This window comes from Schistocerca cancellata, chromosome 1 (genome assembly GCF_023864275.1).
Source record: "Schistocerca cancellata isolate TAMUIC-IGC-003103 chromosome 1, iqSchCanc2.1, whole genome shotgun sequence".
Taxonomy (NCBI): domain Eukaryota; kingdom Metazoa; phylum Arthropoda; class Insecta; order Orthoptera; family Acrididae; genus Schistocerca; species Schistocerca cancellata.
The window spans coordinates 1,287,571,237-1,287,593,105 of NC_064626.1; the positions used below are offsets into that span (position 1 = coordinate 1,287,571,237).

General features: G+C 36.8%; 1 protein-coding gene across 5 annotated transcripts in view; it reads right to left on the reverse strand.

Moving 5' to 3' along the window:
* LOC126095120 (lysosomal alpha-mannosidase-like) overlaps window positions 1-14,977 on the reverse strand; it is a 292,752-nt gene extending 277,775 nt beyond the window's left edge. For 2 of the 5 annotated variants that reach the window (XM_049909857.1, XM_049909838.1), the window contains exon 1: window positions 14,887-14,977. Coding sequence is in view for 1 of the 5 variants with exons in the window: in XM_049909831.1 (XP_049765788.1) it covers window positions 10,038-10,145 (108 nt within the window). In the remaining 4 variants the exon portion in view is untranslated. The other 3 variants (XM_049909864.1, XM_049909848.1, XM_049909831.1) reach the window with 2 other exon arrangements.
* Window positions 14,978-21,869: the final 6,892 nt, after the last annotated feature.

Consider the following 21,869-nt stretch of genomic DNA (forward strand, 5'->3'; position numbering starts at 1 on the left):
CTTACATCAACAGGATAAATACCGGCATTAGGGAACAGTGCAACAGACTCAGTGCAGAATTCATTGACCCAAACAAATTCTTAAACTGTAAGTGTCTGGGAAAAGACGGCCTGCACTTGAATAGATTAGGCTCTGTGAACCTTAGTAAAATGTTCATAGACATGTGTAAAGTCCTAAGAAGCAAGGGAAACTAATTCATTGTGATAGGGGTGACAAAGAAAAAATTCAAACTGAAAATAAAAAGTTTAGGTACCAAACAAAGGATGCACGTGAAATAACTAAAAGCAAAAATGATCTATTGATGCACTGGAATATAAATGGCTTAGGGGCAGAACTACCAAATCGTAAATTCTCAAAAATCGACGAACTAAAAATTCTGCTTTCAGAATCCGTAAATATTAAAATAATCTGCCTAAATGAACACTGGTTAACAGAAGATAGTATAAAAGTACTAAATAGTATTAATAATTTTAAGGTAGCTGCTAGCTTTTGTAGAATAAGGAAATCTCGTGGAGGCTCCTGCATTCTTGTCAATTCTTCCATAAGTTATACAGTAAGAGATAGTTTTAATTATTTAAATGAAGAGAGCGTGTTTGAAAGTTGCTCTGTAGAACTGAGTGATCTGAATACACTGGTTATAGCAATCTACAGAATTCCTGGATGTGTGGTAACAAAAGTGTTTTTAACCAAATTCGAATGCCTCCTGGAAAAACTCCAGAAAGAAAGTAAAAAAAAAGTTGTTATAGCAGCAGGCTCCAACTTAAATGTCTTAGTTGAAAGCAATGATTCCACAAAATTTCGTGACTTAATTCAGAAATCTGGTTTCAAGCTAAATTTTTCTGAAAGCACAAGGGAAAACAGCAGATCAGTGACCTGCATTGATAATATTATTACTAACTACAAATTTGACAGTGGAAATAAGCACAAATACTGCTTAGACTTGGGTATTTCAGATCACTCAGCTCTGTTTATTGAGCTCCCAAAAGCAAATAATCTAAAGCCTCCAGAAGTGTGTATAAAAAGGGATCTCAGTAAAAGTAAAATAGATTTATTCTGCAGTAAATTAAGTATAATAAGCTGGCCTGTAGACTACAATGGTTCAAGCTCGATAAACTATGACAAATTCTTAAATTGTCTCTTAGAGGTATTTAATGAATTATTTCCTCGTAGATATAAGCAAAAGAAAGTTAATGGTAAACTCAAATGGATTACAACAGGAATAAAGATCTCTAGTTCCAGAAAGAGAGAGCTCCACAATGAGTTAAAATCAAACAGAAATCCAGATTTTGTTATTTATGTCAAACAATATAAAGCTGTATTTAGGAAAGTTATAGCGGCAGCTAAAAAAATGGCAAATAATAGATTCATACGACAACACAGAAATAAGACAAAAGCAGTGTGGTCAGTTGTTCAGTCTGAACTAGGAGCCAAAGTAAAAATTCATGAGATTTTGAAAATTAGACATGAAAATGAAATTATAGTAAACCCTGTTCAGATGTCAAGTTGTTTCAATGAATTCTTCCTAAACGTAGTAAGATCAGATGTGGATATGACATTCTATCAGGGCATCACAAATTTGGAAAACAGCCAGAACACATCTTTTAAACAATTTGAAAAAATAACCCAAAGGGATGTGGAAAAGGAAATATTGTCTCTAAAAAACAAAGCCTCACATGGATGGGATGAAATAACAACATCTGTAATCAAGTATGTGTACGATATTATTTCCCAACCACTGTCAACTATTATAAATCAATCTTATGAACACGGATGCTTTCCAGAGGTATTGAAATATGGTGAGATCAAACCTCTATTCAAGAAAGGATCGACAGAAGATATGGGGAATTACCGCCCTATCTCTCTCTTGCCGGTCTTCTCTAAAGTGTTTGAAAAGATTGCAGCAAAACAAATTAATAACTTTCTTACTGTAAATGATATAATTTTTAAAAACCAGTTCGGATTCCAACAGGGTAAAAGCACTGCGAATGCTATAAATGAGTTTATCCAAAAAATATGCTCCACGTTAGATAAAGGTAGAAAGGTCACAGGTATATTCTGTGATCTGACTAAAGCTTTTGATTCTGTGAACCATGCATTACTCCTCCACAAATTACAGATGTATGGAATCAGAGACACTGCTTTAAAATGGTTTAGCTCTTACCTGTCAGGTAGGAAACAAAAAGTAATTTTAACTTCAAATGGAACCAATTATTCATCAGACTGGAAAACAGTTCCCCAAGGAGTCCCACAAGGTTCGATATTGGGTCCCTATCTGTTTCTTTTTTACGTAAATGACCTACCACTTGCTATTGATGTTCATTCAGTCTTATTTGCTGATGATACATCAGTTCTAATTGAAAATGAGGCATCTGAAAATATTCCAGAAAAAGCCAAAAATACTTTAGAAAAACTTGAATCTTGGTTCTATCAAAATGGACTAAAACTAAATGTAACTAAAACCAAAATGATGCAATTTGAAGCTAAATCAGTAGAAAGGAGTGAAATAAAGATAACTTGCAATGATCAGGATATAACAGAAGCAAACCATGTGAAGTTCTTAGGCCTAAATCTTGACAAAAATTTAAATTGGAAGGTACACATAGATTACTTAGCAAATAAACTGAACAACTTAGCATTTGCAATGTGTATTTTGTCAGGTGCCACAAACATGGATACCAGAAAGATAGTTTATCACTGCTACTTTGAGTCAGTTATTTGTTATGGCATAATCTTCTGGGGAAATTCAGCAAATGTCACTAGGCTCCTAGTATTACAAAAGAAAGTAATTAGAAACATGTGTGTTGCAAAAAACGGGGATTCTGTCGACCACTGTTAAAAAATTTAAAAGTACTATCTATCCCCTCACTTTACATATATGAGATGGTGGTGTTCCCAAATAGAAGTCAACATACACTAGACAATTTCCGTTTTGACCACAACTACAGCACTCGCCACAGAGATAACTTCAAACTTCCAACACATCGTTTAAAACTTTATGCCAAAACGCCAGAGTATATGGGGTTAAAATTTTTCAATAAAATAAAAGGCAGTAATATATTTAAAATGGAGATTGGTTCACTGAAAAGATTGCTCTTTACTCTACTGGTGGAAAAGTGTTATTATTCTGTCGATGAATTCATTGAGGACAGCTTCACAATCTGAACACAGGGATTGTAATATATTTATTATTTTATGTACATGTGTAGCTGAAACTTAGAAATGTAAAATATAATGTAAACTTTTGTATTTCTCTTAAAAAAGTGAAAAAAGTTTCTTTTGTAAACCTTGACATGTCTCCTGTACATCAAATCAAATGATTTGAAAATTGTATGTAATGAGATGAATAAACCACATAACATAAGATATCACCCTCAGAGCGCACAGCCATCCTTCACCCAAAGAAATAGAATCCATCATAGAGTCCTTGAAATCAAAGCATTCTAGTGGTTATGGTAACATATCAACTAAGTTAATAAAAGAGTGTTCATGTGAGCTTAGACATATCTTAAGGTATTTGTGTAATCAATCACATGTCACAGGAACATTCCTGGACTGGCTTAAATATGCTGAAGTTATACCTCTCCACAAGAAGGGAGACAAAGAAATGCCATCAAATTTCCGACTGATCTCACTTTTGCCAGCTTTTTCAAAAATCTTTGAAAAGGTTATGTTCAAGCATCTACTTAAGCACTTTAGTGAAAATAACATTCTGTCAAAGTCACAGTTTGGGTTTCTTAAGGATTCTGATATTGAGAAAGCTATTTATACTTACAGCGAAAATGTCCTTAATTAATTGGACAACAAATTAGAGACAACTGGCATATTCGGTGACCTGTCAAAAGCGTTTGACTGTGTGAATCACAGCATTCTTTTAAGTAAATTAAAATATTATGGCATCACTGATAGTGCTGCAAAGTGGTTTCAGTCATATCTTACTAATAGAAAACAAAGGGTGTCATTACGTAACACTTCAGCAGTAAACAATCAGACATCATCTGACAAACTGGGAAGAAAGTACATGTGGTGTTCCCCAAGGTTCCATACTAGGTCCACTACTGTTTTATTCATTTATTTATTTATTTATCTCTTGTTCCGGTGATCCATGTTGTGACAGTATCACAGAATATGGAACGTGTCAATTTTACAAGCTTTTGGCCAGAATTTATGGTAATACATAAAACAAAACAAAAACAGTAAACAGTAACTTAGGTCCCACTACAAAAAAAATACATTTTAGATATAGATAGAGATTACAAAACAAAAAACAGTGAACAGTAACTTAGGTCCCACTACAAAAATACGTTTTAGAGAGAGATAAAGATTACAAAATAATAAGTGTTACAAAGAAATAAATATTGCAAAATATATGTTTACAATAAAAATATTCAGTATTACAAATACAAATTTGGGCATAAATTTGCAATTTACAATACAAGAGATGTTAAACACTGTAGTTCAGGAACTCTTCTAATGTATAAAATGATCCTTGCAATAGGAACTGCCTTAAGGTTTTTTTAAACAGGAGATCATCATCTATCAAACACTTAATTCTTGAAGGGAGGGCATTAAAAATCTTACAGCCACTGAAATGGACTTCTTTCTGCACCATACTTAGATTTGGCTGTTCATAGTGGATATCATGTTTCCTTCTAGTATTGTGACTGTGATATGCACTATTCAGCTTAAAGATGGATTTTTCTTTCCTTATGAAGCACATCAATGAGAATATATATTGTGCAGTGGATGTAAGTATTTCAAGCTTCTTAAAAAGATTCCTGCATGTGGCTTTAGGATGGACTCCACACATGATCCTTATGGCTCTTTTTTGTACACACAGTACTTTTTTAGCCAGTGGCTGATTTCCCCAAAATATAATTCCAAATGCCATAATTGCACGAAAGTGACCCTAATACGCTGACTTCATGGTTTCCATATTTCTATAAGAAGAAACAATGCGCAATGCATATGTTGCTGAACTTAGTCTTTTGCACAGATCCACGATGTGGTTGGACCAATTCAGTTTGCTATCAATATGCAAGCCTAGGTATTTTGAGGAATCTACCCTGTTTATTGTCTGCTCACCTACCTTGTTTATATTAATGACCTGTCATCTGTTATACCAGATGCCAAGTTTGTCTTATTTTCAGATGATATAAACATTGCAATAGCAGCTAATTAAATTTTTACTGACATTAATAAGTGATTCATAGCCAATTCATTGTCATTAAACTGTGAAAAGACCCACTATATGCATTACAGAACTTCGAAGAGATTTCCTTCTGGTGTGTGTATAAAATATGATGACATGGAAAGAGGAGAAGTTGAGAGTGTAAAATTCTTGGGATTACAACTTGATAATAAATTTAGTTTGGAGCAACATACTAATGAACTGCTAAAGCGCCTAAACAAGTCTGTGTTTGAAATGCGAATGATGTCAGACATAGGGGATAAAATATAAAAAAAAACTTGCATATTTTGCTTATTTTCACTGCATTATGTCATATGGTATCATATTTTGGGGTAACTCCATATACAGAGAAAAACCTTTTAGAGTACAGAAGTGTATAATAAGAGAAATGAGTAGTGTAAATCCAAGAACATCATGTCAAAACCTATTCAAAGAATTGGGCATATTAACCACAGCTTCTCAGTGTATTTATTCCTTAATGAAGTTTGTTGTAAATAATACTTCTCTTTTTCCAACTAACTGCTTAGTACACAATATCAATGCTAGGAATAAGAAAAAATATACATAAAGATTTAAAATCACTTACTCTTGCCCAGAAAGGAGTACAGTATTCAGAAACACATATTTTCAATAAGGTACCAGCAACCATTAAGAGTTACGTTTCAGACAAGGCACAATTTAAATACAATTTAAAAGATTTTTTGGTGGCCAACTCCTTCTATTCCATCCATGAGTTTCTCAAGTGCAGTAGACCATTTTACTGACAATTTATTATACTTTAATTTTTGACAATACTTGGTTAATAATAATAATAATAATAATATTTATTCAACATCGAATAATCAAATACAATCCCTAGAAAAAAGGCAAACTAAGTAGTTCCAGAGCAGAGGACTTCTATGGTCTGTCAAACTTTGTCATAAAGAAGATATCCAGTGATCTTCTGTCCCCTCTAACCACTCTCATTAACCGTATATTACAGCAAGGGATTTTCCCCAACTGTTTGAAAATAGCAGTAACCATTCCCATATATAAGGAAGGAGATAAATCAAATCCAAGTAACTATCGCCCTATCTCATTAATCCCAATAATATCTAAAATAATCGAAGACTGTGTTCACCAACAAATGAATCACTATATTGAGAGGAATAACTTGTTAAGTAACTCACAGTATGGATTCTGGTCTAAACTATCCACAGTTAAAGCGGTTGAAAATATTGTTAGTGATATATATGATGGCTTTGAAAATAAATTAATTTCTTGTGCTACTCTCCTAGACCTGAGTAAAGCATTTGACACTGTATCTCATAGTACTTTGATCATCAAATTAAGACACTACAGAATGGAAGAGGACACCCTGAAATTATTAGAATCCTACTTAAGCAACAGAGTACAATTTGTTAGTGTAAATGGGCAGCTGTGAAACCCACAAACAATAAAAAGAGGTGTGCCACAGGGCTCCATACTTGGGCCCTTCCTGTTTGTAGTGTATGTTAATGATATGCCACAGTATTTACCCTTTAAAACAGTCCTCTATGTGGACGATACAACTTTTATCAATTCAGGACAGACTCTTGAATCTGTGCGAGAAAAAAATAATATAATATTTGAAAAATTGGTTCATTGGTTTAGTGCAAACTCCCTGTACATAAATGAAACAAAAACTGAGGAAATATTCTTTAGATTAGATTAATACTTGTTCCATAGATCATGAATATGACACTTCGTAATGATGTGGAACGTGTCAGGTTAATAAAAGATGTCTGTACAAGATATTACATTACACAAAATATTGCATGACACTAATGTTTAAGTTTTTTTTTTTCTTTTTTTTTTTTTTTTTTTTTTTTTTTGCCCCCCTTAATTTATATCCAAAAAATTCAGCCAATGAGTAGAAGGAGTTGTCATCTAGAAATTCTTTTTATTTATTTTAGAGTGTTATTTGGCTATCTGTCAGGCTTTTGATGCTGTTTGGTAGGTGACCAAAGACTTTTGTGGCAGCATAATTTACCCCTTTCTGTGCCAAAGTCAGATTTAACCCTGCATAGTGAAGATCATCCTTTCTCCTGGTGTTATAGCTATGCACACTGCTATTACTTTTGAACTGGGCTGGATTATTAACAACAAATTTCATAAGTGAATATATATACTGTGAGGATCCCTAGATCCTTAAATAGATGTCTGCAGGATGACCGTGGATGGGCTCCAGCAATTATTCTGATTACACGTTTTTGAGCAATGAATACTTTTCTACTCAATGATGAATTACCCCAGAATATGATGCCATACGAAATTAGTGAATGAAAGTAGACATAGTAAGCTAATTTACTGAGATTCTTATCACCAAAATTTGCAGTAACCCTAATAGCATACGTAGCTGAACTCAGACGTTTCAGGTATCAAACAAAGAAAATACGTCTGTTAAACTGTTGGGAATGATGATTGACCAGAAACTTAGCTGGGATAAACATATCACGTATGTCTGTTCTGAACTTGCACATGCTATGTTCCTACTTTATAAGCTTAGGAATAATGTCAGCCAAAACTTACTGCTGCATTCATATTTTGATTATATCCACCCCCATCTTTCATATGGTATTCTGCTCTGGGGAAATTCTCCCAATTCAGTATCAATTTTCAGATGGCAAAAAAAAAGCTCTTCGATGTATAGTAGGTTTATCTCCTAGGGATACATGCAGGGAACATTTCAAAAAACTTAACATCATGACAGTTCCTTGTTTGTACATCTATTATTGCGTATTACACGTAAAAGAAAACATAGCTCAATATCCCATTAGGTCATCTGTCCACACCCATAATACAAGACAAAACCACACAATTGATCTGCCATACTCTAGATTGTCCAAGATACATAATAGTTACAAATATGTAGGCCTCGAACTGTTTAATATGCTCCCTAAAATTATACTAACAGTATCTAAAAATAAATTTAAGACAACATTGGGTCAATGGCTCAAAGGCAAAGCATTTTACTCAGTTGATGAATATAAAGATTGTAATATGGTAGATTTGCTGTTTTAACATAGAGAAAGGTGCCTGTGCCTGTAGCAGGGCCTAAATTTGGAAACACAATATCTAACATATAGGTGTAATAGACCTATTTCGAGTGCTCTATATTTGTATCAATATCTTAGGATAATGACATAATGTTATCAACACATATATGATAATGACATAATGTCATCATAATGAATACTCCCCACTTAATATAAATTTGTATAATGTTTTCTTTTTATTGTAAAATTAACAATATATAAAATGTGTGCTATTGTACTACACTAACATTCATAGGAGTTATATATACATTGTTATAAGAATATACTGTAATTGAACTCATTGATGAAGCCCATTGTATAAGAAAATACTGAATGGCTAATAAAGACTCTTATACTCTTATACAGTTTCAGGACATCATACAGATTATTCTTCTGAATGTGTCAGTTTATAAATTACAAACTAAAGATTTGTTTGTATTAGTAAATTTTACATTTTGATGGATTTTACATTTGGTAGTGTACAATCACAATATTACAAATATTTTTTTTATCAACATTATATTAGTTGTAGGTTACTTAAAACTATGAGCTTGGCATACTTATGAAGCACTTTTCATACAGATATAATACTCTTCTAGGGAATAAAAAGGGTTTTCAATTAGAATTCTTTTTATCCGATCTTTTAAATTGTTAGTAGGAAGGGTTGTGAGACTTTTTGGTAGGGCATTGGCTAGCTTCAGCCCAGCATGAAGAGCATTTTTTTCATATAAAGCTGTTCTGTGGCTATTTACATGGTATCTGAACTTTTGCCTTGTATCGTACTGGTGCAGGTCACAGTTGAAATTTGAATTTATTGTTTTCACAAGCAATATAACTTTCAATATATACACACCTATAATGGTAAGCACACCTAATTTTGGGAACAGATTCCAACATGATTCTCGAGGTTTGGCACCACAAATAATTCTGATAACTTTTTTCTGTAGTATTAATAATGTACTTAGGTTGGCTTGAGTTGTTGCACCCCATATTTCTACAGCAGTTGTAACAGCCAAGTAACTATCTACTGTGTGAATGATGGATGTCTGGAAAGCAGATGTAAGTCTTAAGTCTGTAAATAGTGGAAGTTTAATTTTAAATCTTGTACATAATCTGACTGATCTTAACTGAGGATCACTGAAATGAATAATTTACTTTAATTTTTGACAATACTTGGTTGTAATAGCCAAGAAGCTAGCAAATGTCTGAATGATGGATTTAATGAAAGCAGATGTAAGTATTAAACCTGTAAACATTAGAAGTTTAAATTTAATTCAAGTACATAATTTTACTGTTTATTGACTGAGGAGCATTAAAATTAATGAAACTCAAGTTTTTCTATTTACATTTTTGTAATGTGTTTATCTGACATGTTCCACACCCAGGAGGATTCCCTCTTTTATGGGCCTATGGAATGAATGAATAATTAATCTAATCTAATCCCCAATGCTCCTTTCAACTTCCTGCCTACTTTCTCCACTCTCCCACTCCACCTTACATAACCTCTCAGTCTAGTCTATCTGCAGAATTGCAGTCCCAAGACTGTGTACTCATCTGGCACATCTCTACTTTTTGGTGAATCATTACCATTACTCCTACATTATGTTCACTATGTACTTTAAAACAGGTAAATAAGTTCAGTTTTGAGCAGGCAATATAGATCCTTTGTCACACTAGTACCAGCTACATAAATCCAACAATATGTGCCACATTTTGTCTCAGAGTGCAGGCATTAAAACGTAGACCTATAAAAATAGCAATTAAGCATTTCTGAAAGAGGCAAATATACTTACATCATATCCACATGATGCCTCCTTAATTGATTTATGATATGGAAAAGCTTGGTAAACTGTGGGCAGAGTAATAAGCACTGCATACAGAACAGTCCTACACAGCACCATGTTTTCTGTAGACTGCAGTGAGAATAGTTCATGACTGTATCACTTTATTTGCTTCTACTAATCCTTTACACAATAAGATAAATTAGCTTATAAGACTCCCTACGCTTAAAAAATGATCCTTCACATATGCATTATCATGAACTGTCAACTGTAATGTTATCAGGTGGACTTGAAAGAATGACAGTGATGAATAGCTCTGATAATAAGGAAGTAAGATTTTGAAGGACATATTTTTCACCTTCAGTGTATCCAGTATTCCAACTGATTATATATTGGGTATTGTAGCTGTATTTATTCATTTTTAACTCACAAAAGACAAGCATATATTGATAATTTATACTTTAATAAATAGATATAACAGTGTCCAAGATCACATTGTCTTCTAGTCGTACTGTAGGCAGTAATGAATTGGTGCATTGTAAAAAAATAAAATCATAATTTTAAGGCACATTCTATAGCAGGCAATAGTACATTCATTTTTATATTATTTTCTATCATTTCCTTGCCTAATACTATGTTGCTCAACTAAGATTAAATCTGCTGGACCAAAGTTTTATGCTCTCAGTTGTTTCTGAAACAGGTCTCAAAATAGCGACAATAAGTAGATCAATTTATTGACTTATCTTAAAACAGTGTCCCAACCTCCACTCAGTCATACCATTCATTTGAAAAGCCACCACCACTGCATTCAACACAATGATTCATCTTCCAAACGCAGTTACCAAATTATTTTCTAGATGAATTTTTTGATAATGGGAGATCATTGCCCCAAACTTGCATGACTTATGTATTTTCTAAATTCTTTGTTAGGTAAATGGTGAATTATAACTAAGTTCATAGGATTCGATGGACATGATACAAGGAATACATGAAAAAGAGGCACAATGAAATAAAATGCCTGTATGGAAATATTGGCTGGGAGACCCTACCTTGGGTTGTTCAGCTGCCTAATGCAGGTCTGTTTATTTGATGCACTTTAGTGACTTACGCAACAATGATGATGAAATTATGATGAAGAGAACACAATGCTCAGATCCAAAAAAGGCAAAATCTCCCACGCAGCCACGACCTGAAGCAGAGTCTCCCTGATCTAGAGACAGCAATGGTAACCACATGATCATGAACTGGCGGCAATAAAGTACAGTAAGAAATCATAATGTTCTTATCCGGACTGAACGTTGAGATCAAATGTGACTGTCAATGTTTGTTCTTCATTTTTCCCCACGTCCTTAACTGAGATGTTATGAGTGCTGAGTTTGGTTATGACTGTTGTCTTCCAAGAAGATGCTCAAAGTAACCTCCCTGCCTACAAACATTTAGAGATTAGTAGATTCATTTTCCTGTGAACAAAAAACTATAGAGAAATGTAGTGTGGGATAAGAGAACAGAGTGTAATCTTAAAGGCAGAATGCATCTTTAAAAGTTTAATAAAAAATGTACTCTTATTTCTGTGTTATTATTAAGTATTCCTACAAGTTTTACACATCATTTTCTGTAATTGTTGCAATGTAATGATTGACAAGCCAGAAACCATACAATGAAGAATAAAGTTGAAAAAAAAAAAAAAATACTGTACCCCTACTCTTGTAAACAACCACTCCACCTTGACCATTGTAGCCCTACATTCAACCTGTAACACGTCATATTAATGTATCCCGCTTGATCGGGATCTGATAGCAGCCCAGATAATAATCAATTAATGTGACCGTGTATCTAATGGGGCTGGCAATCGGAATGGACTGCTACGGAGTTGTTACATTCCATTCTGTCCTTCTCAATGCTGTAATAATGTACTGTTTGGTGGCAAGAAGAACAACAAACACAGTTTCACTAAACAAAACCTATATTCTTACCAAAAACTACAAGAACAAGGAGACAGCCACTGCCTTCGTCATACACTTTTAATAACGGCTAATCTCAGCACAGGCTTCTTCGTTATTCATTATTGTCACACGCTAGATCCAAATCACTGCAATCCAAATAATGCCGGCGCGGTAGACGCGGAATCTCAAATATTGGCACATAAATATCACTGAATCACTCTGTTAAGTATACTTTCTCACTTTCCCGTATAATACTAACACAAAGGGGTTGAACCGCGGCGATGGCCACTCCCTTTGTCGGTAATTTCTATCAATTGCTGGCTTCTGCTCAGCTCTGCCCTCCTCGCGGGAACCTGCAACACACACAGACTTGACTCAAACTCTCGCTCTCGCGACCCGACACACTAATCGATAGTTGCCCTGTCGACCTGTGTGAGTGCAAACCTAGTAGTGAGGGCCTGCGGACACCTTACATCCCCGCCCTCGAAAACTTCTTTAGAGCCGCAGGCGAAAAAGAATCGGCACGGGAATGAAACATTGCTACATTTGAACAAACACTCAGTGTTAATAATTAATGAAATTACAATTCATCAAATAATCCCTCGACTCCGGTAGTGGGCTGCCTCCACAATAATTTTTACAAAAGGTTATTACATCTCATAATCATGGCACCGTCTAAATTACAATTTTTATATCAACAATCACTCTCTAGTCCAATATTGAATGAAACACACACAACATATACACTCAGAAATTATTACTTAAACACAGGACATATGAATTACTATACTACAAATTAGTTATTACAGGTTTTATACTCATTCTTAGATAATCTTCGACATGAAATATGCAATTCTAATTGTAATATATCACAAAACACAATGTAAATAAACCTTTCCATCTTTCAAATGTCCATTTTACAGCTAAATGTTCTAAACATATCTTAGCAGGTTTATTCGGGTCCTGTAGCTCTCACTCTTGACCGGACCTCACCTGGAGTGTCATTCGGTTTTCCGGTCCCTCCACCTCTTCCTCTATAATCAGATGAATGATTAAAATGATTCTTTGGGTCATTACTTCCCTCTCGGTTTTGATCATTAGCTTGATTGTGTTCCTGTGATCGAACAGATTCCAACTGTTCCAGTATCTCCATCAAGGCCTCCCTATCTTTAATTAGGCTCCCGGATACAGTTTCTTGCATTTTCCGGCTCAATCTTCTTTTTATTGCAGATATCATTACGCCATCGCTCAGGGGTTGTTCCAAGGTCTCGTTCAATTCCCACAAATGTTCGGCAAACTCTCTCAACGTTCCTCTCCATGTATTAAGTGACTTGCGATGGAGTAGGTCCTCAATTGCTGCACACTGATGACTTTTGGACCAGTATTTCTTCAAGAATTCCTCTTCAAACTGATCAAAACTAGTAGTCTCTTCCTTCTTCCTGACTCCCCAAGTGAAGGCTTCACCTTCCATTCTATCAATTGCAAATTGAATCTTGTCTGAGTCTTTAACATGTGCTGGGAAAACTCCTTTTAACCATTTCATAAATATCACTGGGTGTAACCCTCCTTTCAGTTTAAATTTCTGCCCTGCACTATTTTGGACGTACCGATTATCACTGCCCATTAAGGTAGCGACTTTACCTTTCCCAACGGTGGCACTGCTAATTCGTTTATTAATCTCTTCTGTTTTGCTCTCCAATTGTTGCACTTCCTGTCGCAATTGCCTGACCTCCATTGCAACCCTCTTGTTATTCTCTTCTCGTTGCACAGCTATAACATTTCTCAGATTGATAGCCAGTTGGTTTTGATTATCTCCTATCCCCTTAACTGCATCATTGCATTGCTTCTGCATCTGCGTCACCTCGGCGATTCGATGATCGCAATTTGTTTCCACTTCGTCGATTCTCCCTCCCAATTCGGCTTTTGTTTCTTCAATATCGTCTTCTATCTTTTGTGTTAACTTTCCTTCCATCTTCTCCACGTCTTCCTGGACTTGGTCTATGCTCCTCTGTAGCTTCCTCTCTCTCTCTCGTCGAGGTCCATCTTCAATTGTTCTCGTAATTCCTGCATTTCCTTCTTCAGATTACATTCTATCTTCATTTGCGATGTTTTGATCTCTTGTGCTATAGTTTCCTTTAGTGATTCTTTAGTTTCTTGTAAACCTTTCTCTAATGATGCGTGGTTTTCTTGTAATCTTTTCTCTAGTGATGCGTTGTTTTCTTTTAGCAAGGCTGCCAACATCGACCGTATATCTGCACCCTCTGAAACTGGCTTATCTCTCGTCACTCGTCCCGGTGTCTCGGAATAACTAGTTGAACGTGCTAATGGGTTATCTAATGACAATCCACAACCACTGATTCCTGAATCATCTCTGTCTTCCTGTCCTATCCCTTTCCTTTCAACTACTGCCTCACAAACCTGCTTATCTTCAGTAGACATGTTTGGTTTATTTTTAATGCTCAGGCAAGTAATATAAAATAACCTCTAGCAACCCAAAACACTCTTATTTACCACGAAACTAATTAAACAGTACCTGCAGTATTCTCAGTTAATCTCAATTTTGATACAATATGCATGAGTACCGAACATAACAACCCTCAAACTTAATAACATCAAATATCAACTTTCACATACACAGTTTATGCAAAATGTTTTAAATAAGATAAATCACACCATTCATAAAATCTATAAATGTAAAATCCCCAAAAACAATGAGCATACCTGTATAATTACCCTTTAAACAACACAGTATGCTTAGATAAGTATGGTATATTTCAGAGTATATCTCGCAAACTTTTCAGAAATTACTATAATTGAGCACTTTCCCAAACGTAAAAACCAATAAAAAAATTTGTTTATTTACTGCGAAGATTGCACACTGCAATTAAATGTTATGCCAACCGGTCGTCTTCACTCACCAACCGACGTTACCGCGAGTCGCGATGTTTTGACGTTTGAAGTGGGCGTGGCGCTGTACTGCCACCGGACCCGCGTGTAGTTGCGCTGCTTGCTGTGGCGAGCCGTCGTAGTTCTTAGCCGTCCGCTCCGTGGCGCTGCAGGCGGGCGTAGTTTGTAGTTTGGCCGCTAGGTGCCGGGACTGCGCTCGGTGTCTCGAAGTCGCGTCGCTCAGCCGGCCGCTCCGTGGTGGGATGTCGTGTGAAATCACCTCGCGGATCGAAGCTCTTTGGTGCAACTGCTACACGGGTCTAGTGACGTCACTCAACAATTGCGTCGCCACAATATATTGTCGTCTGCATAACAGTTAATGTGTCCACATGAAGCCGTCCGATTTTCACTATTCAAAAAACAATTTCAGTCATAATATTACTATTAAACACTTCTGTTAAGGCTTTCGTGACGAATTCTTAGTTCGTTTTGCTGTTGTAATGTTAACACGTGTCTCTCTTTAGTGTTCACTTTTCACAGTTTTTCGCGCGGATTTACGCATTTGCACATTATAACACAGTTTATCGACACTATTATTCTTATCTTATATGGCGAGAAAAAAGTTTAGTCACAATCGTAAGACTCTATTACTTCGTATTGTTCAATAATGCACTGTTCCTTGTCGCGATTTCAAAGTTTATGCTCTGTCCCGATCCAAAATGAAAAAATGTTTTCTTGCGTTAAGCAAGGTAAAATTACCTATTGTTCTTTATTGTTCGCCCGAAAATTGCACTAGTCCTGTCACGGTCGCCAAGGGTGTAACACGTCCTATTAATGTATCCCGCTCGATCGGGATCTGATAGCAGCCCAGATAATAATCAATTAATGTGACCGTGTACCTAATGGGGCTGGCAATCGGAATGGACTGCTACGGAGTTGTTACATTCCATTCTGTCCTTCTCAATGCTGTAATAATGTACTGTTTGGTGGCAAGAAGAACAACAAACACAGTTTCACTAAACAAAACCTATATTCTTACCAAAAACCACAAGAACAAGGAGACAGCCACTGCCTTCGTCATACACTTTTAATAACGGCTAATCTCAGCACAGGCTTCTTCGTTATTCATTATTGTCACACGCTAGATCCAAATCACTGCAATCCAAATAATGCCGGCGCGGTAGACGCGGAATCTCAAATATCGGCACATAAATATCACTGAATCACTCTGTTAAGTATACTTTCTCACTTTCCCCTATAATACTAACACAAATGGGTTGAACCGCGGCGATGGCCACTCCCTTTGTCGGTAATTTCTAACAATTGCTGGCTTCTGCTCAGCTCTGCCCTCCTCGCGGGAACCTACAACACACACAGACTTGACTCAAACTCTCGCTCTCGCGACCCGACACACTAATCGATAGTTGCCCTGTCGACCTGTGTGAGTGCAAACCTAGTAGTGAGGGCCTGCAAACCCCTTACAAACCCACATCACTAATTGGATAGTGCTTCTTTACTATCTTGAATAAAAATTCTTGTCATCCACGGGATTACTGTGTCTCTAAACTGACATTCTTTGGTGCCCATTTTCAACCAAAAATATACTTAGGACAAAATTTTGTTACAGATCTTCGTTTTGTCACTATGCAATTAATATTATGTGTGTGAATTCTGCTTCAGCCTATGCAAAGAAAACTGACTTCAGTTGCTACATGCTTGTGTGAATTGTGCATTTCTTCGTCATACATGGTGAAAATGTGATCTCTAAAATACTTAAAGGAAGAAATCCCATGACTGTTTTCTATAATTCATAAAATTACAAAAATGGCTCTGAGCACTATGCGGCTTAACTTCTGAGGTCATCAGTCACCTAGAACTTAGAACTAATTAAACCTAACTAACCTAAGGACATCACACACATCCATGCCCGAGGCAGGATTCGAACCTGCGTCTGTAGCGGTTGCTCGGTTCCAGACTGGAGCGCCTAGAACCGCACGGCCACTCCAGCTGGCCATAAAATTACAAACACAAATTTTCTGAACTAAATATAAAAATGTTTTGGAACTGCCAAAAACACGGCTTCCATAAGGATAGTGAATGTAAGGCTGAACTCCTGATTTGCAGATTATCTTATCTACAGTCATGCTAAAGTCAAGTGAATCGAATATCAGCAAACCTCGTCATATGATGCCATTAGAAGGATACTCTGCTATGCATCTTCCAGAAATTTACAATAAAATCAAACAATGAGGAGTGTAGGATGGAATAACAACAATAATAGGGAAAGCGTAGATTGCTTACTCACCACATAGAGAAGACACTGAGTCACAAATAAGCACAATGAGAAGGATTGCTCTAAAATCTTAATATTTTAAGATAAAGACCTTCTTCCAAAATAGAAAACACACAAACAAAAGGCATATTTAATTGATCCATGCTTTTACAGTCTGACAGAGTACCTAGAAACCAAACAAAAAAAATAAGGATGCATTATGAATATTCTACTTTGTATGTCACATCTAATGTTTGTTGTATATATGATCCTTTGCTAAATTACTTCAATATCTAGTCCTTAGGAATGCAATACAAACTGTATTTTATCTTGTAAAGGCCTAACCATGTCCAATATCCTTGTATATATTCTATACATGTGGTATTTGAAGGACTAAACAAATAAATAAATTCACACAAGCATAACTCATACATACCTGGTAACTGTCTCCAGGCAGGGCCTGATTGCATCTTAGGTGAACAGCAATCTCCTGCAGTGGGTGGTGGTTTAAGGAGGAGGCAAGGTATGGGGAGGGGGAGGGATAACACTGTAGTGGTGGAGGAAGATTGTGTGCTCCCTGTGGGATGGTGCAGCGATGTGGTCTGGGGCCCAGAAAGGAGATAAGAGCAGAAGGGAGAGTAGAGAGAAAGGAAGTGAAGGGACTAATGTCCTGGAAAGGGAGCTGGGAAGGAGATAGGCAAGTAGAGGACAGCACTAATGGAGGTGGAGGCAAGAAGGTTATGGGAACAAAGCAAGAGCACCCATACCTGGGAACATGGGGGGGGGGGGGGGGGGACATCCTGCCCTCTCCCCCCCCTCCCCAACTCTCTGGGAAAGGAAAAAAAATATATTGCAGTCAGATGTTTTTTTTCCAATAAAATAGTTTTAAAAAAACACCATGAAGAAATTATCTGAATTGGACGGAAATCAGTGGATGTGATGTACATATACAGACAAACAGATGATTACAATTTCAGAAAAATTAGGTTCACAAATTGAGCATATTAATAACTCACTGGTCCACCTGTGACTCTTATGGAAGTAGTTATTTAGCTTCCCATTGATTGACAGAGTTGTTTGATGTCTTCCCAAGGGATATTATGCCAAATATTATCTTGGCCAGCATCACTGGATCTCTTCCCAAATGAAAACATTTGGAGCATTATGTGCAGGGCCCTCCAACCATCTCAGGATGCACAAATTGGACAGAATTTGGCATGATCTCCCTCAGAAGGAAGTTGAACATCAATCAATACGAAGCCAAATAACAGCTTACAAAAGGACCACAGGTGGCCCAACAGGTTATTGACTTGCTGAGTTTGTGAAGTTCTTTCTCTTGAATAAAAAATCCAATTTTTCTGACATCGCAATTATTTGTTTGCCTGGACATGTACATCATACCTATTGATTTCTGTCCTATTTGGATAATTCCTTCATGGTGCATATTTTTCTATCTTAGGGTGTATTAAAAATACCCATATCCGCAAGATCTAGGTCTCTCCCCCCCCCCCCCCCCCCCCCCCCTACAAACTATCATATGGATGCCCTTGGAACAAAGGATATATTGTAAGGAGAGTACCTATTTCTGCAGTTCAGAAAAGCTAGTTTTGGTATGAAGAAGCTAGATGGAATAAGCTGTAAGCACATCATGTTGGGCAGCATGTTCAGCAACTGGGTAGTCCAGCTGTCTCTTGACCACCACAGTTCGGTGGTGGCCATTCACTAACACAGTCAGCCCATGTACACATAGAAATCAGCACAATGGTTACAGCTTAATTTCTAGATCACACTGCTGCTTTCACAGGTAGCCCTGCCTTCAATGGGGTAGGAGATGCCTGTGACAGAACTGGGGTATGTGGTAGTCGTAAGATGTATGAGATAGTTCTCTCATCTAGGTCTATTTCAGGGATATGAGCCATGAAGCAAGGGTTTGGGAGCAGGAGTTAAAAATAGATGTATAAGGATACTCCAGAGATTCTGTTGGTGGCAGAATACCTGTGGGGGAGAGGTGGGGAGGATAGTGAGGAGAATATTCCTCATTTTGGGGCACTTTGGGAGGTAGTTGAAACTCTGACAGAGAATGTGATGCAGTTGCTCCAGTCCTGGGTGGCACAGAAGCATGAAAGGAGTGCTCCTTTGTGTCAGACAGTGGCTATGTAGAAGGTGGTACTGAAGCTTCTACATTAAGTTGGTTCATTGACTTTCAGGGTTGCTACCCACTTTTAAATTTCTGAACAGCATCACTTATGTTTCTGTGCTCCTATAAATTCAAACTGAGGGAAAGATGATCAGCTGGATAATATGCTGGCAGCCACAGTGATATTTCAATATTAAATTACCATATCTGAATTTTATTTCATATGTAAATCATTTTCTGCATTACCTAGATACATATTAAGAGTTTAATTTGATACAGAAAAGCAATCATCACATATCTGCATTATCATGCTATGTTTTCCTTGTTCCATCCCTCTGATTGTCTGCCTGGAAGCATGTTTGCTGTCTGTTTTTCGACTTAGGGTAAGTTTCACTGAATGTAGGGACAACTAAGCCAACTTTTGTGTGTAGCAAAGGGGAACTTTTCTGGGTTAGACACTGGCAAGTGATGATCTGTCACTTTTGTTAAGTTGGCACAGGTGGCATATGCATACTGTCTGTGTGCCAGCTTCCAGTCCACAGTGTGGGTGACTAGCAAGCAGCCTCACTCAGCTAGAAATGACCAAAGAGGTAACATCTAGTTTAGCCCTGCGGGCTAGTGCTGTAATTTTGTGAATGTGTAACTTTCAGTTTAACTGAGTCCTTAATTCATTTCTTAGGTTTCAGCAATTACATAATTATTCCAGACACCTTGCGTAGGCAGAAATTTAGAATAATTTTGTGATGTTTGGAATTTTTAGCTGTGTTTTCTTTGTTCTCTACAATTTTGTGACTGTGGGGCATGAGGGCACAGAGATTTATGAACATGACTAGATCCCTGAATAAATTGTGTAAATGATAATGAGCAGTGTTTACACTTTTTAACATTTAGTAGTCATATTAAAAAAAGCCACTGTGTTTTGTGCACATCTGAGTGAGATTTTTCTTTGCGCATGGTTGGTAGCCATTACCACATGTTTTTTTGGGAGATTGCCCTTTAATGTTTTACGACAGCAAATGAACCAGTTTTTCTTGCTTAAAGAACCGCTCATGCTTTATTGTTTAATTTTTGTGATCTTTTGTGTCATGAATTTTTTTCATATTTTATCAATTTTTGCACAGAGCATAACTTAATCATAGCTAACACTTGGTTCAAGAATCATAAAAGAAGGTTGTATACATGCAAGAAGCCTGGAGATACTGGAAGGTGTCAGATAGATTATATAATGGTAAGACAGAGATTTAGGAACCAGGTTTTAAATTGTAAGACATTTCCAGGGGCAGATGTGGACTCTGACCACAATCTATTGGTTATGAACTGTAGATTAAAACTGAAGAAACTGCAAAAGGTGGGAATTTAAGGAGATGGGACCTGGATAAATTGAAAGACCTCTGTGGATAAATTGAAAGAACCAGAGGTTGTAAAGTGTTTCAGGGAGAGCATTAGGGAACGACTGACAAGAATGGGGGAAAGAAATACAGCAGAAGAAGAATGGGTAGCTTCGAGAGATGAAATAGTGAAAGCAGCAGAGGATCAAGTAGGTAAAAAGACGAGGGCTAATAGAAATCCTCGGGTAACAGAAGAGATATTGAATTTAATTGATGAAAGGAGAAAATACAATAATGCAGTAAATGAAGCAGGCAAAAAGGAAAACAAATGTCTCAAAAATGAGATCGACAGGTAGTGCAAAATGGCTAAGCAGGGGTGGCTAGAGGACAAATGTAAGGATGTAGAGGCTTATTTAACTAGGGGTAAGATAGATACTGCCTACAGGAAAATTGAAAAGACCTTTGGAGAAAAAAGAACCACTTGCATGAATATCAAGAGCTCAGATGGAAACCCAATTCTAAGCAAAGAAGGGAAAGCAGAAAGGTGAAAGGAGTATACAGAGGGTCTACACAAGGGCGATGTTCTTGACGATAATATTATGGAAATGGATGAGGAGGTAGGAGAAGATGAAATGGGAGATATGATACTGCGTGAAGAGTTGAAAGACCTAAGTCGAAACAAGGCCCCGGCAGTAGACAACATTCCATTAGAACTACTGATAGCCTTGGGAGAGCCAGCCCTGACAAAACTCTTCCATCTGGTGAGCAAGATGTATGAGACAGGCGAAATACCCTCAGACTTCAAGAAGAATATAATAATTCCAATCCCAAAGAAAGCAGGTGCTGACAGATGTGAAAATTACTGAACTATCAGTTCAATAAGTCACAGCTGCAAAATACTAACAAGAATTCTTTACAGACGAATGGAAAAAATGGTAGAAGCCGACCTTGGGGAAGATCAGTTTGGATTCCTTAGAAATGTTGAAACACGTGAGGCAGTACTGACCCTATGACTTATCTTAGAGAATAGATTAAGGAAAGGCAAGCCTCAAGCCTACATTTCTAGCATTTGTAGACTTAGAGAAAGCTTTTGACAATGTTGATTGGAATACTCTCTTTCATATTCTGAAGGTGGCAGGGGTAAAATACAGGGAGCGAAAGGCTATTTGCAATTTGTACAGAAACCAGATGGCAGTTATAAGAGTCGAGGGGCATGAAAGAGAAGCAGTGGTCGGGAAGGGAGTGAGACAGGGTTGTAGCCTCTCCCCAATGTTATTC